The 18,373-nt window shown below is 41.9% G+C and overlaps 1 protein-coding gene across 1 annotated transcript in view; it reads left to right on the top strand.

The window, feature by feature from the left end:
• The window catches only part of DNAH11 (dynein axonemal heavy chain 11), a 420,238-nt gene that overhangs the window by 310,359 nt on the left and 91,506 nt on the right, over positions 1-18,373 (top strand). Inside the window, exons 61-63 of the mRNA XM_082257534.1 lie at positions 8,636-8,818; positions 9,205-9,306; positions 15,034-15,168. Coding sequence (XP_082113660.1) covers positions 8,636-8,818; positions 9,205-9,306; positions 15,034-15,168 — 420 coding nt within the window. The remainder of the gene's footprint in view (positions 1-8,635; positions 8,819-9,204; positions 9,307-15,033; positions 15,169-18,373) is intronic.

Raw genomic sequence — 18,373 nt, 5'->3', positions numbered from 1 at the left:
TTCAGCTTTAATTTGAGGGTATTTACATCCACATCAGATGAACAGTGTAGGAATTACAACAGTTTTTATATGTGCCTCCCACTTTTTAAGGGACCAAAAGTAATGGGACAGATTAACAATCATAAACCACTTTTTAATACTTGGTTGCAAATCCTTTGCAGGCAATTACAGCCTGAAGTTTGGAACGCATAGACATAACCAGATGCTGGGTTTCATCCCTGGTGTTGCTCTGCCAGGCCTCTACTGCAACTGTCTTCAGTTCCTGCTTGTTCTTGGGGCATTTTCCCTTCAATTTTGTCTTCAGCAAGTGAAATGCATGCTCAATCAGATTCAGGTCAGGTGATTGAGTTGGCCATTGCATAACATTCCACTTCTTTCCCTTTTCTTTCTTTGGTTGCTTTTGCAGTAAGCTTCGGGTCATAGTCCATCTGCACTGTGAAGCTTTTGGTGTTGCTGAGCTCACCAGTGCGTTCTTTCTTTTTAAGGATGTTCCAAACAGTTGATTTGGCCACACCTAATGTTTTTGCTATCTCTCTGATGGATTTGTTTTGTTTTTTCAGCCTAATGATGGCTTGCTTCACTGATAGTGACAGCTCTTTGGATCTCATATTGAGAGTTGACAGCAACAGATTCCAAATTCAAATAGCACTCTTGAAATTAATTCTGGACCTTTTATCTGCTCCTTATAAATGGGATAATGAGGGAATAACACACACCTGGCCATGGAACAGCTGAGCAGCCAATTGTCCCATTACTTTTGGTCCCTTAAAAAGTGGGAGGCACATATACAAACTGTTGTAATACACCTTTCACCTAATGTAAATACCCTCAAATTAAAGCTGAAAGTCTGCAGTTAAAGCACATCTTATTTGTTTCATTTCAAATCCATTATAGAGCCAAAAATGTCGATGTCCCAATATTTATGGACCTGACTGTATATTCCTGGGAACTACAGGCCAGTTAGCCTAACATCAGTAGTCTGCAAGCTATTGAAGTGGACAATACAAGATTTTAGTAATGAGAACGGTATCATTAGTAGTAATCAGCATGGATACATGAAGATTCATTCTTGCCAGACCAATCTATTAACCTTCTATGAAGAAGTGAGCTGCCATCTAGATAAAAGAAGGCCAGTAGATGTGGTGTGTCTGGATTTTGCAAAGGCATTTTATACAGTTCCCCACAAATGTTTACTGTACAAACTAAGGTACATAGGTATGGACCATGGGGGGGTACCTGAATTGAAAACTGGCTTCAGGGGCGCGTCCAAAGGGGTGGTGAATAAATGGGGAGTACTCGGAATGGTCTGGTGTGGAAAGTGGGCTCCCTCAAGGATCTGTCCTGGGACCAATCCTGTTAAATCTATTCATAAAAGATCTAGAGGATGGTAGAAATAGCTCAATCTCAGTATTTGTGGACGATACTAAGCTAAGCAGGACAATAACTTATACGCAGGATGTGGAACCCTTACAAGAAGACCTTAACAAAATAAGGGGTGGGCAACTACATGACAAATGTGGTTAAATTTTGAAAAATGTAGTAATTTTGAAGTAATGTATTTGGGTGCCAAAAAAATGATACAAGTTACTCACTAGGGGGAGAACCTTTGGGGGAATCTAGTGTAAGGGATTAGCTCGGTGGTAGGCGTGGATGACCCCTTTGGGGGTGCGTTTTCACAGAGAGATAGCCGATTAGAGGTTGAAAACAAGACTGATTTATTCATGCAATTTACTTAACACAATTGCAAGCATCAAAACAGCCAAAATAAAATAAAAGACAAAATAAATCCTTGCCTCGGTGGGCGGCTACCTTCTCACAGCTGGAACCTACCTAAGAAGTCTTTCCAACCTACTGTTGGGCCGACACTGCTGATCCTACAGCAGACACTCAAATGTCCATTTGTTTGCTTTTCACACAGCACAAACATTGTCCATTGAACATGTCCCTTTGTTTTCTTTCACACAGCACATGTTCATTTATAACAGGATCCTTTACTCTTCAGATTCTTCACATTGAACATAGTTCATTTAACAGGTCCCTTTACTCTTCACACTCTTCACATGGAACACTTCTCTTCACACTCTTCACATGGAACACTTTGTCTTCTCACCTTTGAGACGTCTTCACTCGTGGTTACCCTCCTTAGCTTCACATCGCTGTAGGGGGTCTTCTCCCATGCTCACCAGCTTGTCGGGAGGCACACATCCGACTGTCCCCCTCTCCCAGCCCACACGGCGACAGGCGGCAGCAGTCCTTCTCCCATGCCCACACGGCGTCGGGAGGTACACGTATGTCTGTCCTCCTCTTCCCAGCTCACACAGCGACAGGAGGCAGCACTCAATAGATTTTCTCTGGACAAATTATAGAGTCCTTGATCTCCTCATTCTGAACAGCTGAATGGTTTTCAACTTCCTGCTGGCTCTCTCTGCAGCCAACACCCTATAGTATCAGTGAACTTTCAAAGCAGGGGGGAATGTGTCTCCTCTCAGTGACTACATTCCCAGATTTACCTGACTTCCTGTCACATACCCCCCCCCCCTCTTGTTTCAACCCTAGGGTTGGGACACATATTTCCAGGCACGCATGTGTCAGGCACTGCTGACTCACTGATAAGCCTCCTATTATCCTCAAGCTTCCGGATGAAACTGTTTTGTCATCTTCATTGACAGATTTCTCATAAATGCCACACAGTTTGTCTCTCATCTCATATACACATTCTTCAACTGCATTTTTGGCATCATTTTGCTCCTTCTCGTTTCTGTCATCTTCATTGACAGCTTTCTCATAAATGTCAGACAGCTTGTCCCTCATAACCGTCTGTCCAATCCACCATGGAGGTCCGTGATCCATAGGCAACTCAATTTTGCTAGTCTTAAAGTCTTCAACATTCTTAAGACGCCTCTCTCTGCAATCAACAAATGATTTCCACAACACTTTGAGAACCTCTGCTTCACTTAGCTTTGTTCCAGGAAACGTCTGTACTTTATCAACTTTCCTTCCATCATCATATGGGTCAAAGGCAACAACACCGTTGAACCCAGCGATCTGGCTGGTATCCATTATAGACCTCCTCTCTGCATCAGTGAAGAAGCATGGAACTGCAACACATTCTTTTACAGGTTTCTTCAATGCACTTTCTGCTGAACTATTTGACCGCTCAAAGTCACCTAGTTCCTTTTCTCTATCTGAATTCCACATGGAATGCATCTCAAGATCACGATCAAACTTCTGCCACTTATCTTTCACCAGTTCCATTTTGGAAACACTCCCTGAAAGGCACTTATTCATTTGCTTCACGTTTTCACCAACAGACTTAGTTTTCTCCACTAGGTGGCGTTTGCTTTTTTCTCCCAGATTTATATCACTTGCTTTAGTTTTCTCCGCTTTAGTTTTCTCTACTAGGTTTTCAGCCTGAACTGAGAAATCATCACATTTCTTACTCAGCTCCTTTGTTTGCTGAAGTTCTAATGATACATTTTCCAATGCTTGAAGTTTTTGAAGGAACGGTTTATTCCAAAGGGGTGATTCAAGCCACATGTCATCACATTTCTGAGGCTCACTCAGGACAGACCCCAAAACACTGATCCTTTTAAAAACTGCATCAGGCACACTATCCCCTCTTTGGGACAGATCCTCTGTTGCCTGGAATTCCTCTTCCAGTTCCTGCAACGGAATCTTCATCTCTTCTACTTGCTGTTCTAAGGCTCGCTTAGACTTTTCTATCTCCTGAACGCTTTTCACAACATCATCCTTGGAGCTGACCAAATCTTCAATTTCTGTACGCAGCTGTTTGTTAACACTTTCTAGTTCAGCCTTACACTCTAGAGCTTCCTCCAAAGAGCGAGCCAAGAACAGGGCTTTGCTCTCGTTATCACGCACCTCCGTTTCTGCACGTGCGCGTTCTTCTGCATATTTTGCAGACACAGTCTTCTCTTCACCAAGCATCTGATCAAACTTCTTTTTCACATCTTCAACACACTGTAATGAACCAACGCTTTCTTCCATGCGTTTTTTCATATCCGCTATCTGAGCTTGCAATGTTGCGACTTGCTCTGATAGGTTTTTCTTTGCTTCCGCCTCCTCTTTTAATTGTTCCAGGAAGCCATTTTTCTCATCTTCCGTTTGTTTGAGCTTTGTGCTAAAACTCAGCCTTTGACACCTCTCTTCCTGTAAGAGTTCCTGCGTGTCTTGCAGCTGCGATTCCAAGATAGAAAAATCTTCCGCAATTTCTCTAGATTTGCTGTCTGCTTGAGAAAGCTGATTTGTAACATTGTCCAGCTCAACCTGCAGTCGGTTTGCCTTCTCTGACAGCTTAGCACACAATCGGTCACCTTCTGACACCTTGACTTGCGATTCCAGAAGCTGTGCCTCTACTTTTTCCCTCTTATGTTCACAATCTCCTTTTCCCTGCATAAGAGCCTTCACCTCATTGGCTAGCATCTGGGAATAAGAATGTAATTCTGCCACACAGGCTTCTTTCTCCTTTAACTGCTGCTGGACACGTTGGGCTTCCCCTTTCCAACTTTCACAGTCCGCACGCCATTCATTTACCACATTGCTCAAAGTAGTGAGCTCATACACAGTACTCAGTAATTTAGCCTCTCTTTCACTTTTCTCGTTGTCGCTGAGAGACAATGTCGTTTTCAGAGCGACATTCTGTTCCTGCGACTCCTGCAGGTCTATTTTTGTAGCTCCCAAAGACTGAAGACTTTTTTCCAGCTGATTACGCAACTCCAACATATCAGCCATACTTTGCTTCTGCAAAGTCTGAATTTCACTTTCCTTTTCCATGAGGATGGTATCTTTCTCCATTATAGTCTCTCTGCGTTTTTGCAACTCGACCAAAAGAAGAGCAGTGGATTCTTCCCACTGTAACACATGAGACTTGAGTAGTTCATTCATTTCCTGCAAGTTTCTATGCTCCATTTTAAGCAATTCCAAGGCTTGTTCCTTTTCTTCCATTTTCCGTTGCAAGGCATCCAACTCAGCCCTGCACACATACTCGGTTTCCTCCAAACCGATGGCCTCCATTGGCTGCTGGCGTCTCTGTTTCCAGCCTGCCATGCTCTCTTGATGAGCCTTTTGTTGAGCTGCAAAGCTCTGCTGAAAATCCGCATTTGCCTGCTGTTGAGCTGCATTTGCTTGCTGTTGAGCTGCATTTGATATAATCAGATGTTTCAACATCTCCTCCATTTTGAGTTTACTTTTCATCTGAGCACACTGCGTCTCCATAGCAGTTTCATCAGTGTTGCTAGGGACAACAACCTTCCTCTTTAGTAGACTCTCTTTAGGCATGGATGGGGCTGGTTCAGACGGCAACATCCCCTCCATCCATAGAATCCGGTCTCTCATTTCATCTATCTTTGCATTTTTCAGGCGTTTGGACCGCCCCATCTTCAATAACTCCACAAACAAATTTTTCACAGTCCAGCAAACAATTTTCAGACCACTGTCTCTTCAACACATGTAGTTTTTCTCTCTCTTGCAGGATCTCTTTTCCTGCGCACACAGTTTGTGCAGTCACTTGCACCAGACACAACAAAGTTCATCAAAAAATTTTGAGACCCCTGTCTCTTTAAAACACTTTTTTTTTTTTTTCTGTCAGGATCTTCTCTCCTGCACACATAGATTGTGCAATCTCATGCACCAGACAAAGTTCATCAAACATTTGCACTTCCTTGCAGGGATCTTGCTGCTTCTGCCCACTGCATACCTCCACCATATGTAAGGGATTAGCTCGGTGGTAGGCGTGGATGACCCCTTTGGGGGTGCGTTTTCACAGAGAGATAGCCGATTAGAGGTTGAAAACAAGACTGATTTATTCATGCAATTTACTTAACACAATTGCAAGCATCAAAACAGCCAAAATAAAATAAAAGACAAAATAAATCCTTGCCTCGGTGGGCGGCTACCTTCTCACAGCTGGAACCTACCTAAGAAGTCTTTCCAACCTACTGTTGGGCCGACACTGCTGATCCTACAGCAGACACTCAAATGTCCATTTGTTTGCTTTTCACACAGCACAAACATTGTCCATTGAACATGTCCCTTTGTTTTCTTTCACACAGCACATGTTCATTTATAACAGGATCCTTTACTCTTCAGATTCTTCACATTGAACATAGTTCATTTAACAGGTCCCTTTACTCTTCACACTCTTCACATGGAACACTTCTCTTCACACTCTTCACATGGAACACTTTGTCTTCTCACCTTTGAGACGTCTTCACTCGTGGTTACCCTCCTTAGCTTCACATCGCTGTAGGGGGTCTTCTCCCATGCTCACCAGCTTGTCGGGAGGCACACATCCGACTGTCCCCCTCTCCCAGCCCACACGGCGACAGGCGGCAGCAGTCCTTCTCCCATGCCCACACGGCGTCGGGAGGTACATGTATGTCTGTCCTCCTCTTCCCAGCTCACACAGCGACAGGAGGCAGCACTCAATAGATTTTCTCTGGACAAATTATAGAGTCCTTGATCTCCTCATTCTGAACAGCTGAATGGTTTTCAACTTCCTGCTGGCTCTCTCTGCAGCCAACACCCTATAGTATCAGTGAACTTTCAAAGCAGGTGGGAATGTGTCTCCTCTCAGTGACTACATTCCCAGATTTACCTGACTTCCTGTCACACTAGGATGGAAAGGGACCTGGCGGTCCTGGTAGATGACAAGCTCAGCAATGACATGCAATGCCAAGCTGCTGCAAGCAAAGCCAACAGAATACTGGCATGTATTAAAATGGGGATTCACAGAGATAAAATATTTCTCCCACTCTACAAGACTCTGGTCCAGGAGTCATTTTGAGTATGCCGTCTAGTTCCCGGGCACCGGTCTTCAGGAAGGATTTGTTGGAACTAGAGAGATGCCACAGAAGGGTAACAAAGCTAATAAAGGGACTGGAGGACTTCAGCTATGAGGCAAGACTACAAGCATTGAACTTATTCTCTCTGGAGAGGAGACGCTTGAGAGGGCATATGATATCAATGTACAAATACCGTACTGACGACCCTAGCATAGGATACAAACTTTTGGGCGGAAGGGAATTTAAAAAGAAACGCGGCCATTCACAAAAATTAGAAGAGAAGCGGTTTAACCTTAAACTGCGTACAGGGTTCTTTACTGTCAGAGCAGTAAGGATGTGAAATTCTCTTCCACAAGCAGTGGTATTAGCAGGGAGCGTTGATAGTTAAAAAAACTATTTGATGGGCACCTTAACGACCACAACATACAGGGATATACAATGTACTATTGACATAAACACAAAAACTCATCATAGGTTGAACTGGATAGACTGGTGTCTCTTTTCCACCTCACTAACTATGTACCTATGTAACTTATGACAGCCTGGGCTGTAGACAGATTAGCATAAAAAAACACCTCAAGCCACGATAGCTAAAAGTCAGTACTTTAATTAGCTTTAAGTTATGCATATCACAGTGTCATTTACTTAGTGACTCCATATGAAGCACACATCCTCGAAAGCACAGATAAACTGTAAATAAGCTTCTGACTCTGAGCTTGAGAAGGAACCTGCGAGCGCAGAGATCACCCACCAAAACACAGACACATAAGCAGAAAGCTGGAAGTGAAGATTGCTAGACACTATAGTATGCGCCAGCCACGCATGAATTTCCTGCTGATGCAACAGTTTTATGTTGCAAAGCCAAACTGTCAAGTGGTTGACCGTTACTTCTGGGGGAACCCAGTTACAGGAATCTCACTCTTGTAACTTACTGGAGTGTATGTCCATCCACAACCCCATGTCTCAGGTACAAATAAAAAAAATACAAAAAGGATCAGGGAATTAGCTATCTTCTTCATTAGTCCTATCATTTTTCCATTCTGTTAAGGGACACACATATTACCTTATACGCTCATGCCTCTCCACCTCCCCTTTTTATTTCCTCCGTAAGAGGCATGTTGATCGAAGCCTCAAACTGATCATTCTATTCCAGATTAGGTCACGTGTACAGATCAATTGTTCCCCTGGAGCTGGGCATGTAGTAATAATAACCTTCCTGTTGTGGGGTATTTTCTCTGCAGGGGTCCAGTAGGGGGCTACCCCACTTGTTGATGACCTTGTTTATGTTCTGTATACATACTGTAGTACCTGTGTTGACCTCCACCTGATAGGTTTTTCTAAAACCTTACCCTTGGTCATGTGCCTTTGACATATTGTATGGAACTGTGATACGCTATTGGTATTTTTGCTCTTTAATCTTGTGAATTTATATTAAAGTTCTCATGGAAAGGAAAATGCCAGATTTATAAGTGAGAGTAGGGAATACCAAATAGCCCTATTTAACATGTCTGGATTTTTAGGGATAATAGCTAAAGGAATAACAGTTTGCTTTTCCCCTGCTGAGCTATTTCAGTGCAACACACTGCTATATAAGGCAAAGGGAGAGCAATCCACTCCTTAAAACACTACATGTAGCAGTTGTCATTGTGGATCTCTCTTTCTCCACAATGTGGGGGAGATGAATCCCAATTCCTTCTAAACAGAAACGGAGTGTAGCTGTTAAGCAAAATGCAGTATATGAGAATTCTTGTTTAACATTAGCATTGGTCTATTGATCAAAGAGTTTGTATTGGTTTGCTATTTGGATGTATTCATCATGTGATTAATTATTGCAGGTTGATGATTTTCTGCAAGCTTTAATAAACTACGACAAGGAACATATCCACGAGAATTGCCTTAAAGTGGCGAAGGAGCAGTACCTGAATAATCCCATTTTTAATCCTGATCTAGTTCGCACAAAGTCATTTGCTGCAGCTGGTCTCTGTGCCTGGGTCATTAATATAATTAAATACTATGAGGTACTAATTTCATTATATTTCCATTTGGATTGTTTGATGGCCTTTCTTTCTTTTTTCCTTTTCTCTTTCCTTTTTCCATTTCTTTTTTTTTTTTTCCTTTCCTTTTTTCTATTTTTATCCCCTTTTTCTTTCAGAAAATCTCCATCTTTTTAGCAATCTACAGACTGCCCCCAAAAGGACCACATTTATTTATAATAACAATGTTATAACAATGATATATTCCTTGTTTGTAAAGCAGTCGGTTTAAATCCTATGTTGATTCACTGCTTGCATGCTTGGGGGAAATACAGATAACTGTATAGTACTCTTGATAGCTTGCCTTAAACTCAATGTCACACTGCACTACCTGCCTAGCTGCGCACTTACCTATACCCTTCTCTTTGTAGGTTTATTGTGATGTGGAACCCAAGCGTCGAGCTCTGTCTCAAGCCAATGATGATCTTAAAGGAGCTACTGAGAAACTTAATGCAATTAGGAAAAAGCTTCATGTAAGTTTATAGGGATATATATATATAGATAAAGATATAGATATTTAAATACAGCGGATAAAAATAAGTATTGAACATGTCACCATTTTTCTAGGTAAATCTATTTTTAAAGGTGCTATTGACATTAAATTTTCACCACATGTTGGTAAAAACCCATGCAATCTATACATACAAAGGAACCAAAACAAATAAGTTCAGAATGTAAGTTATGTGTAAAAAAAATGGAATGACACAGGGAAAAGGTATTAAATACATGAAAGGGAGGTGCAAAAAGGCATGAAGAGCAAGGGCACCAGCTAAAATCTATCAATAATTAGAAAGCAATCCTGCCCCTTGTCAGTGCAAATTAATATCAGCTGGTTCAGTCTCATCTGATGGCCTATAAAAAGGTGTCTCGTTACCAAGGTGTCACACAAGAAACATCTCATGATGGGTGAAAGCAAAGATCTCTCTCAAGACCTTCAAACCTTATTGTTGCTAAACATACTAATGGCATTGGTTACAGAAGGATTTCTAAACGTGTTAATGTTCCAGTGAGCACTATTATCCACTATAATCCCGAAGTGGAAGTAACCTCATTTCACCACAAACCGGACCGGACCAGGTGCTCCTCACAAGAATTCTGACAGAGTGACAAGATATCAGAACAGTTGTCGAAGAGCCAGGGACCACTTGTAGGGAATTATCAGGTATAATTGTTTAAAAAAAATAAATAAATAAGTAAGGCACTCGACTGCCATGGCATGTATGCGCGTTCCCCAAAGAAGACTCCATTGCTAAAGGAAAAGCATGTTGAAGCTCATTTAAAGTTTGTCGCACAACATTTAGACAAGCATGTGAAATACTGGGAAAATATAGTGTGGTCTAATGAAACCAAAATTGAACTCTTTGGATGCCATAATACACACCATGTTTGGAGGTCAAATGGCACTGCACATCACACCAAAAACACCTCCATACCAACAGTGAAGTTTAAAGGTGGGACCATGATGGTGTGGGGCTGTTTTTTAGCATGCAGTACTGGAAAACTTCATATCATTGAAGAAAGGATAAATGGAAAAATATACCAAGACATTCTTGATAAAAATCTGCTGCCATCTACCAGGATGATAATGATGAAATGAGGGTGGACATTTCAGCAAGACAATGATCCAAAAAACAAAGCCAAGGAAACTCCCAATTGGTTTCAAAGAAAGAAAATAAAGCTGCTAGAATGGCCCAGCCAAATACCTGACTTGAATCCAATAGAAAATCTGTGGAAAGAACAAAAGACCAGAGTTCATCGAAGAGGCCCACAGAACCCTCAAGATTTGAAGACTGTTTTGTGGAAGAATGGGCCAAAATCACACCTGAGCAATGCATGGGACAAGTTTCTTCATACAGGAGGCATCTTGAAACTGTCATTACCAACAAAGGATTTTGTACAAAGTATTAAATAAATTTCAGTTGGCGCGTTCAATACTTTTTCCCTGTGTCCATTCTATTTTAATGCACATAACCTAATTTTTGAACGTATTTGTTTTGGTTTCTTACTTTTTTTATGTATGAATTGCTTGGGTTGTTACGGACACGTGGTGAAAATTTTATGTCAGTAGCACCTTTAGAAATATATTTACCTAAAAAATGGTGACATGTTCAATCCTTATTTCGCCGGCTGTGTGTGTGTGTGTGTGTGTGTGTGTGTGTATATATATATATATACACTACTGTGCAAACGTTTTGGGCAGGTGGGAAAACATGCTGTAAATGAATAATGCTTTCAGAAATAGAAGTGTTAATATTTTATTTTTAATTAAAAGAAAATGAACAGAAGAGAAATCATTTCTTCTAGGCACACTTGCACACAGTTTTTAACCTCCCTAGCGGTATTCTCGATTGAGGCTCGGGGTTAATATACAGTGCCAAAAGCGGTAACCCTGGACCACACTCGGGATTACCCCACAATCAAACTCACCTTCCACTATGATACCTATATCTCCACTTTCGAAAACAATGAAGAATTTGATGAAATTTATTATTATATTATATTTATGATTTCGTGTTTCAAACTTTATCATAACCGTGATGTCTATTAGTCTCTTGTTTGGACAGAATTAAGTGAGTTATTCCTAAGAATTACAGGCCTAAAATATAAAACAACATTTCCATGCAAAACAATGTACCGCTTTTAGCACATAAATTCTGACATAATTAGACCGCCAGTGAGGTTAAAGGAACTCAGCTGGTTGGTTGTTCCAAAAATCCTGGAGAACTAACTACAGATCTCCTGTGGATGTAGGCTGCCTCAAATCGCTCTGTCTCTTCATGGAATCCCAAACAGACAAGGCTCTGTGGGGGGCCAAACCATCATTTCCAGGACTCCTTGTTGTTCTGATGCTAGAGAACTTTCTTTATGGCATTGGCTGCATGAGGTGGCTGTTCTGTTGCAGAATACATTTGGAGCCAATTGCATGCCTCCCAAATGGTATGGCATAATGGAAAAGTATCTGCCCGTGTTTCTCAGCATTGAGGACACCATTGATACAGACCAAATCTCCAACTCCAATTGCAGAAATGTAGCCCCCAGCTTGCAAGGAACCTCCACCATGCTTCAATGTTGCCTGCAGACACTCATTATTGTACCACTCTCCAACCCTTTGGGAACAAACTGTCTCCTGCTACAGCCAAATATTATAAATTTATATTTTCAAAAGCACTCTTTACAGCATTTCTTCATACCTGCCTAAAACTTTCATGGTACGGCGTGTGTACTGTATGTGCATATATATAAACTGTATATGTGTGCGTGTGTATATATATTTTTTTTTATTCTGGAGCCTGATTTTCTAACAAAAAAAAATATAGACAAAGAGTTCCCAAATCCTAATTTCCTTGTTCACATAATTGGCTCACTGCTCCTCCCATGGGTCCACAGAGTGTTTAGGTTACAGTACAGGCTCTGTGCTGCCCAAAATTTGGTACCCATAGAATCGAAAGGTATTATCACACATAATTTACTCCCTGGTTTCGAGAATAAACATTTAAAGGGATTCTAAAGGGTTCAGTTTTTAACCACTTTAATACAGGGCACTTTCACCCCCTTCCTGCCCAAGCCAATTTTCCCCTTTTAGCGCTGTTGCATTTTGAATGACAATTGCGTGGTCATGCAACACTGTACCTACACCAAATTTATGTCATTTTCCCCCCACAAATAGAGCTTTCTTTTGGTGGTATTTGATCACCTCTGGGTTTTTTCCTTTTTGCTAAACAAATAAAAAAAGACCGAAAAGTTTGAAAAAAAAAAAGTTTTTTTGTTTATGTTATACAATTTTGTAAATAAATATGTTTTTTACTGCACTGATGAGCACTGATGAGACTGCACTGACAGGCGCTGATGGGGTGGCACTGATGGGGTGGCACTGATAGGCGGCACTGATAGGCACTGATATATGGCACTGATAGGTAGCACAGATATGCAGCAATGGTGGGCACTGATAGGCGGCATTGATGGGCACAGATAGGTGGCACTGATGGGCACTAATGGGCACTGATAGGCGGCACTGGTGGGCACTGATGGGCACTCATAGGCGGCACTGATTGGCACTGATGGGTGGCACTGATGGGCACTAATGGGCACTGATAGGCGGCACTGGTGGGCAATAATGTGCACTGATGGGTGACACTGAAAGATGGCAATGATGGGCACTGGTGGGCAGCACTGATAGGGAGGGCACTGGCAGGCAGCACTGATGGGGAGGGCAATGGGGGGCTCCCTGAGCCCTGATTGCCATCCCTGGTGGCCATAGTGGGCATCCCTGGGGTCATAGGTGGGCATCCCTTGTGGTTCTGGTAATCAATGATCTGATTACCAGTGCCGACCCCCCCCCCCCCTGTCAGGGGAGCCGCCGATCGGCGCTCCTTTACTCGTGCCTGTCAGGCACGAACTAAGGAAAGCCGATCAACGGCTGTTCCTGTTTACTATGTGACCAGCCGTGATTGGACACGGCTGGTCACATGGTAAAGAGCCTACGTCAGAGGCTCTTTACCGAGATTGGAGATGCAGGGTGTCAGGCTGACACCTCGCATCACCGATCGCCGCTCTGCATATGACGTCCGGTCAGGATAATACAACCACATTCCCGCCGTCAATCTGTTATAGGGCGGGTGGGAAGTGGTTAATAATAATTTAACTGATTGTGTGAATAAAAATACCCTTCAGTTTAGCAGTTATTTGAAAATGTTCATTGGAATGAGTTATCTCTATTTACAAAAAAGAATCAGATACGGAACTGCAATGAAGTTTGTCACAACCCTTGGTTAGCTATAGCTAATCTGTAGAGCATTTTCCTTCTCATTAAAACTTGTTTTTACCTTTCTATGTGCTCCACCAGTTTACTGTAGGAGAAAACATTTTGGTGGGTGGTGTGCTTAGGTTACCTAAAGAGAGGAATTTAACTTCTCTTGATCTGACTATTTTTGAACAGATGGAGTGAACATTTTGTACCTGTGGTACTTTCAGACAACTTCAACTGAATATTCTGTGTGTGTGTGTGTGTGTGTGTGTGTGGGTGGGGTGGGGGGGGGGGGAGTTGAGGAAGACAGGTTAAAAAGCCCTGTTTGAATATTATATTTCCCCCAAAACAGTCCAGCACCTAACTGCAAATCTAGCACCCTTCCTCTCTATAAAACTTAACTGCAAGTCCAGTCTAGACTAGTCTGCAAGTTTATGTGGCTCTCTTCTGTGTTACCTGTGGGTAATCAGATTATGCCTGCGTGGGCAACTACCTTCTTAAGGAAATCTGTTTTTAAAACCGTAAGGAATTCCTCTTGAAAATACTAGATGCCAGGTCAGTAACTCAGCATCAAAGACTTTTGATCAGGTCAGCTGTGACAGCCTGCATATGTCTCTTGGCAGAGAGTTCTTTTATGTGTATGGAGAGCTTTACATGTTAGATGATTGTCAACTAATCCAGAAGATTTTGACTAGATTGGATGATGATAATTGTTTATAATAATCAAAGTGGACACCTCCAGCTATTGTCCTCAAATAATATAATTAATGCTCTAAATAGGGCTCTCAGAATGAGGCTGTTTAAGCGGTCCATCCAAAATAGGACTGCCACCAGGTGTCCCACATTATAATGCTGGACCTGCACTGATACACTTGTGCAGCCTGCAAAAATCCAACAGATTCCTTTAACCACACTATACAGCATGGATGCACGAACCCTCCTCTGGCAAACACTGTCAGAATACTGGACCAACAGCTGCATCTGATTGGATGCAGCAGTTGTTTGGGCAACAGTTTTCTGCCAGCTCCTTCAATTTTCAATCAAAAGATATTGGGTAGGAGGGGAATGACAGGGCAACCCACAAAGCGAATTTAGATTGGTTTATCAGAAACTGGCTGACATTTGTATAGTGTTTAGCCAGTAGTAGGCTGTCTATCATTAAATGTGTCTCCTACCTATACAAATATGTGCACTTGGACAAAAGGAACATTGAAGCCTTTGTATGTAGCTCCCTGAAAAGATTCCTATTCCTGCCACGGTCTCATAGCGGTACTCTACTTAAAGCTGCAGGAACACTCTGTAATTGTTACAGACCAAATGTGAACCAAACAAGCATTTTTTTCCTTTCACTTCTAAATAGCATATTGTTCTCTGGGGGGCATTGAGCCACATGGACTGTCAACATAGCTGAAGAAAAACGCTGACAATAATAATAAACTGTCTTCTTTCACATTAGGATCTTGACAACAACTTGCAAACACTGACAAAGTCATTTGAAAATGCAACTGGCAAGAAGATTCAATGTCAGGAGGAAGTAAATCGTACTAACTCCACCATAGAGTTGGCCAACCGGCTTGTAAAGGGGCTGGAGGTTAGTATCTGTTCATTTCTGATGTGCTGTCAACAACTTTTACATCTTCATTCGATGTTTTGATCAAGCGCTCTATGAATAGAGGACTGGCGGATGAATGAGTCCACCACCTCCATTTGTACATCCCTTTTATTGATGCAACCTGTAGTACAGCTTCAGTGAATAGCGAAGGCCAGGTAGAAAGGGCAGGCATAGTTGGTACTCTTGTAGAAAGAAAGGGGGATATGAAAGAACCCCCCCACGACAAGTACTTGTGACAGGTTTAGCCAATCGTACTAACCCACACATCACGTGAAAATTAAGGTTGCGGGGGTATGGGGAAATGTGGAAGTAGGCTTCAGGTTTCAAGTAAGAGAGCAGCCAACAGCACAAGGGATACTAATATAGGTACCGTCTTTTGTGCTGGTTAAAAAAATAAATCTTAGGCTTTGAAATTAATACTTAAGTTAGGAATTGACAATGATGAAATGAGGGATTCACAACATTTTACTGTAAGTCTGTCAGTGCAGAGTTCTTGATTTCATACAGTGATCTATATATAAAAACACTCCAGTGCTCCAGCTCATCCAATGGTGTCATTGTAACTCTTCGCCCGATGCAGCCCTCCTCAGTTTGGTAAATCTTCAACACACAGGCACAAATGCGCCTATGCCTTTGCCATGAGGCAAAAGCGTCTATCCAAAGACGGCATGGTCCAAATGCTACCACATTTCGGGGGTCTTGCGATCTTCTTCAGAGCTTAGAAGAAACACGTTAGCTTTGCCATATTTGGATAGATGCCTTTGCCTTACAGCTGGAGTTGATATTTGATGTGCTTATTCTTTACAATCTTTATAAGTACACTAACATTTATTTTTAGATATAGATACATTTTTATTTTAATGGTGGTAATGCACTAGGCATGTGTGCTTTCCTGTGGCGTTTTACAGTTCTTCTGATCTGACCAAAATACTTTTTCCTCCTTCATGAGAGTCTCCCTTCTCCTGGTGCATTTTCTGCAATGTAAGATAAATTAAGTACCCAATAGGAAAACTGAGATCTATCTTATAGAGATAATATGTGTTGCAATTTATAATTTCTCTTTAAAATCAACACAAAGGCTCGGTTCACACTAGGGCAACCTGTCAGGAGACTTAGTCCCCTGACAAATCGCACCCATTTTGTGCAATGGAACTGTTTTAAATAGAGCGACTCAAGTCGCTCTGACCTAGAAAAAGGTCCCTGCACTACTTGGGGGTGACTTCAGAGTGACTGGCATTGACTTCTGTTAAAGAAGTCTTTTGCAAGCCACGATGAAGTCGTGCTGTGTGGCACGGCTTCAAAGTCGGATGACTTTGAAGCCGTGCTAGTGTGAACCGAGACTAAAGGCCAATTAACACCTACATGTGTATTGCCACGTGCCCGGCAATGTGTGCATAGCTGCAAATGGGTACAAAAACAAATTAGAAAGTTGACCTTGTCAAATATTCACTTGCCTCCATCTCTACTAAGTTATCACACTGAAAGTGTAAAGATTATAAGTAATGATTTCCACTGTTTTCTCTGTGTTTTTTCTGTTAATCAGTGTGAGACCTTCTTACTTCAGGAAGGACCAGGAAAGGTGTAGACACTAGAAGACTGATTTACTAAAACTGGAGAGTGCAAAATATGGTGCAGCTGTGCATGGTGGTCAATTAGCTTCTAACTTCAACTTGTTCAATAAGGCTTTGAAAAATAAAACCTGGAAGCTGATTGGTTACTATGCAGAGCCGCCCCAGATTTTGCACTCTCCAGTTTTAGTAAATCAATACCTATCGACCTGCTATGACTCCTCCTAATGACTGCAATTTTGGTAAATAAAGTATAATAAACCAATTCTTTACCGGAAGTTTTTTGCCCCCCTTAAGGACAAGGCCATTTTTTGTGATTTAGCACTGCGTTATTTAAACGACAATTGTCCAGTTGTGCGATGCTGTTCCCTAAATAAAATGTGTGTCCTTTTTTTCCCCCACAAATAGAGCTTTCTTTTGGCGGTATTTGCAAACCTGTGCAATTTTTATTTTTTGCGCTAAAAACAAAAGCGACAATTCTGAAAAAAAAAAAAAACATTCCCAAAAAAAATTTAAAAATTACATTTTTTCATCCTTATAGGCCTATTTGTATTCTGCTACATATTTTTGGTAAAAAAAATCCCAAATAGCGTATTTTGATTGGTTTGTGCAAAAGTTATCGTGTCTACAAACTAGGGGAAAGATTTATGTAATTTTTATTTATTTGGGTTTTTTCTTTACTTGTAATGGCGGCGATTAGCGATTTTTAGTGGGACTAAAACATTGAGGCGGACAGATTGGACCCCTAACTGCCATTTTTGACACTTTTGGGGGCACCAGTGACATTACTACAACAATCAGTGCTAAAAATACTTGTTACTGTAATAGTGACACTGGCAGGGAAGGGGTTAACCAAGGGGTGATCAAAGGGTTTAGTGTGATCCTAGGGGAGTGTTTTCTAACTGCATGGGGGAGGGGCTTGTGGAATCAACACAGAGACCTGTGATCCTAAATAGGAGGATCACAGGCTCTCTGTGTTCATTCCAGAGAGAACAATAGTCTGCTGTGCTTACAACAGCAGACCGTCATTTCCTCTCAGCGGGGACCGATCAAGGGTGCCCGGCGACAATCGGGGTCCCGTGGATCGGCTTCCCTGCTCCCTAATGGGGGTGGGCGCGCGCCTACCCCCAGGAGCGCTCCTGCGAACTACCCTACAAATAGGGTGGTTCGCGCAGCCGAGCCAGCCTGCCGTAGTATATCTGCAGCGGGCGGTTGGCAAGTGATTAAAGACAAAAATAATTTTTCAGAGTGGAGAGGGATTAGAACACTTGTCAGGGTTTATTGCTCTCTGTGTCCCTGTTACAGAGATTCAGCCTCTCTATTTGTCCTGTTTACCATTATCATTTAAAGTGAAAGTAAAATAAAATTTAAAATGTGTTGTCCCAGAAAAGTAATAGGGGGGAAATCTTCTCATAGGGACATAGTTCTGGTCAGCTGGGGGTCCCCAAAGGAATTCTCTTAATTTGCAGGGATTTCCTCTTACTTCCTGTTGGGCTTTGGAACAGGAACTGAAGGGAAATTCCTGCAATAGGACACAGAAAACAAACATGACAGGGGTTTTAACCTTCCCTTGCTCTATCCAAAATGAAAAAAATGATTTGCCTATAGTTCTACTT

The sequence above is a fragment of the Pelophylax lessonae genome (genome assembly GCF_965119305.1).
Source record: "Pelophylax lessonae genome assembly, chromosome: 5".
Taxonomy (NCBI): Eukaryota; Metazoa; Chordata; class Amphibia; order Anura; family Ranidae; genus Pelophylax; species Pelophylax lessonae.
The sequence above is the reverse complement of the archived record's forward strand: the minus strand, read 5'-3'. Positions and strand labels throughout refer to the sequence as shown.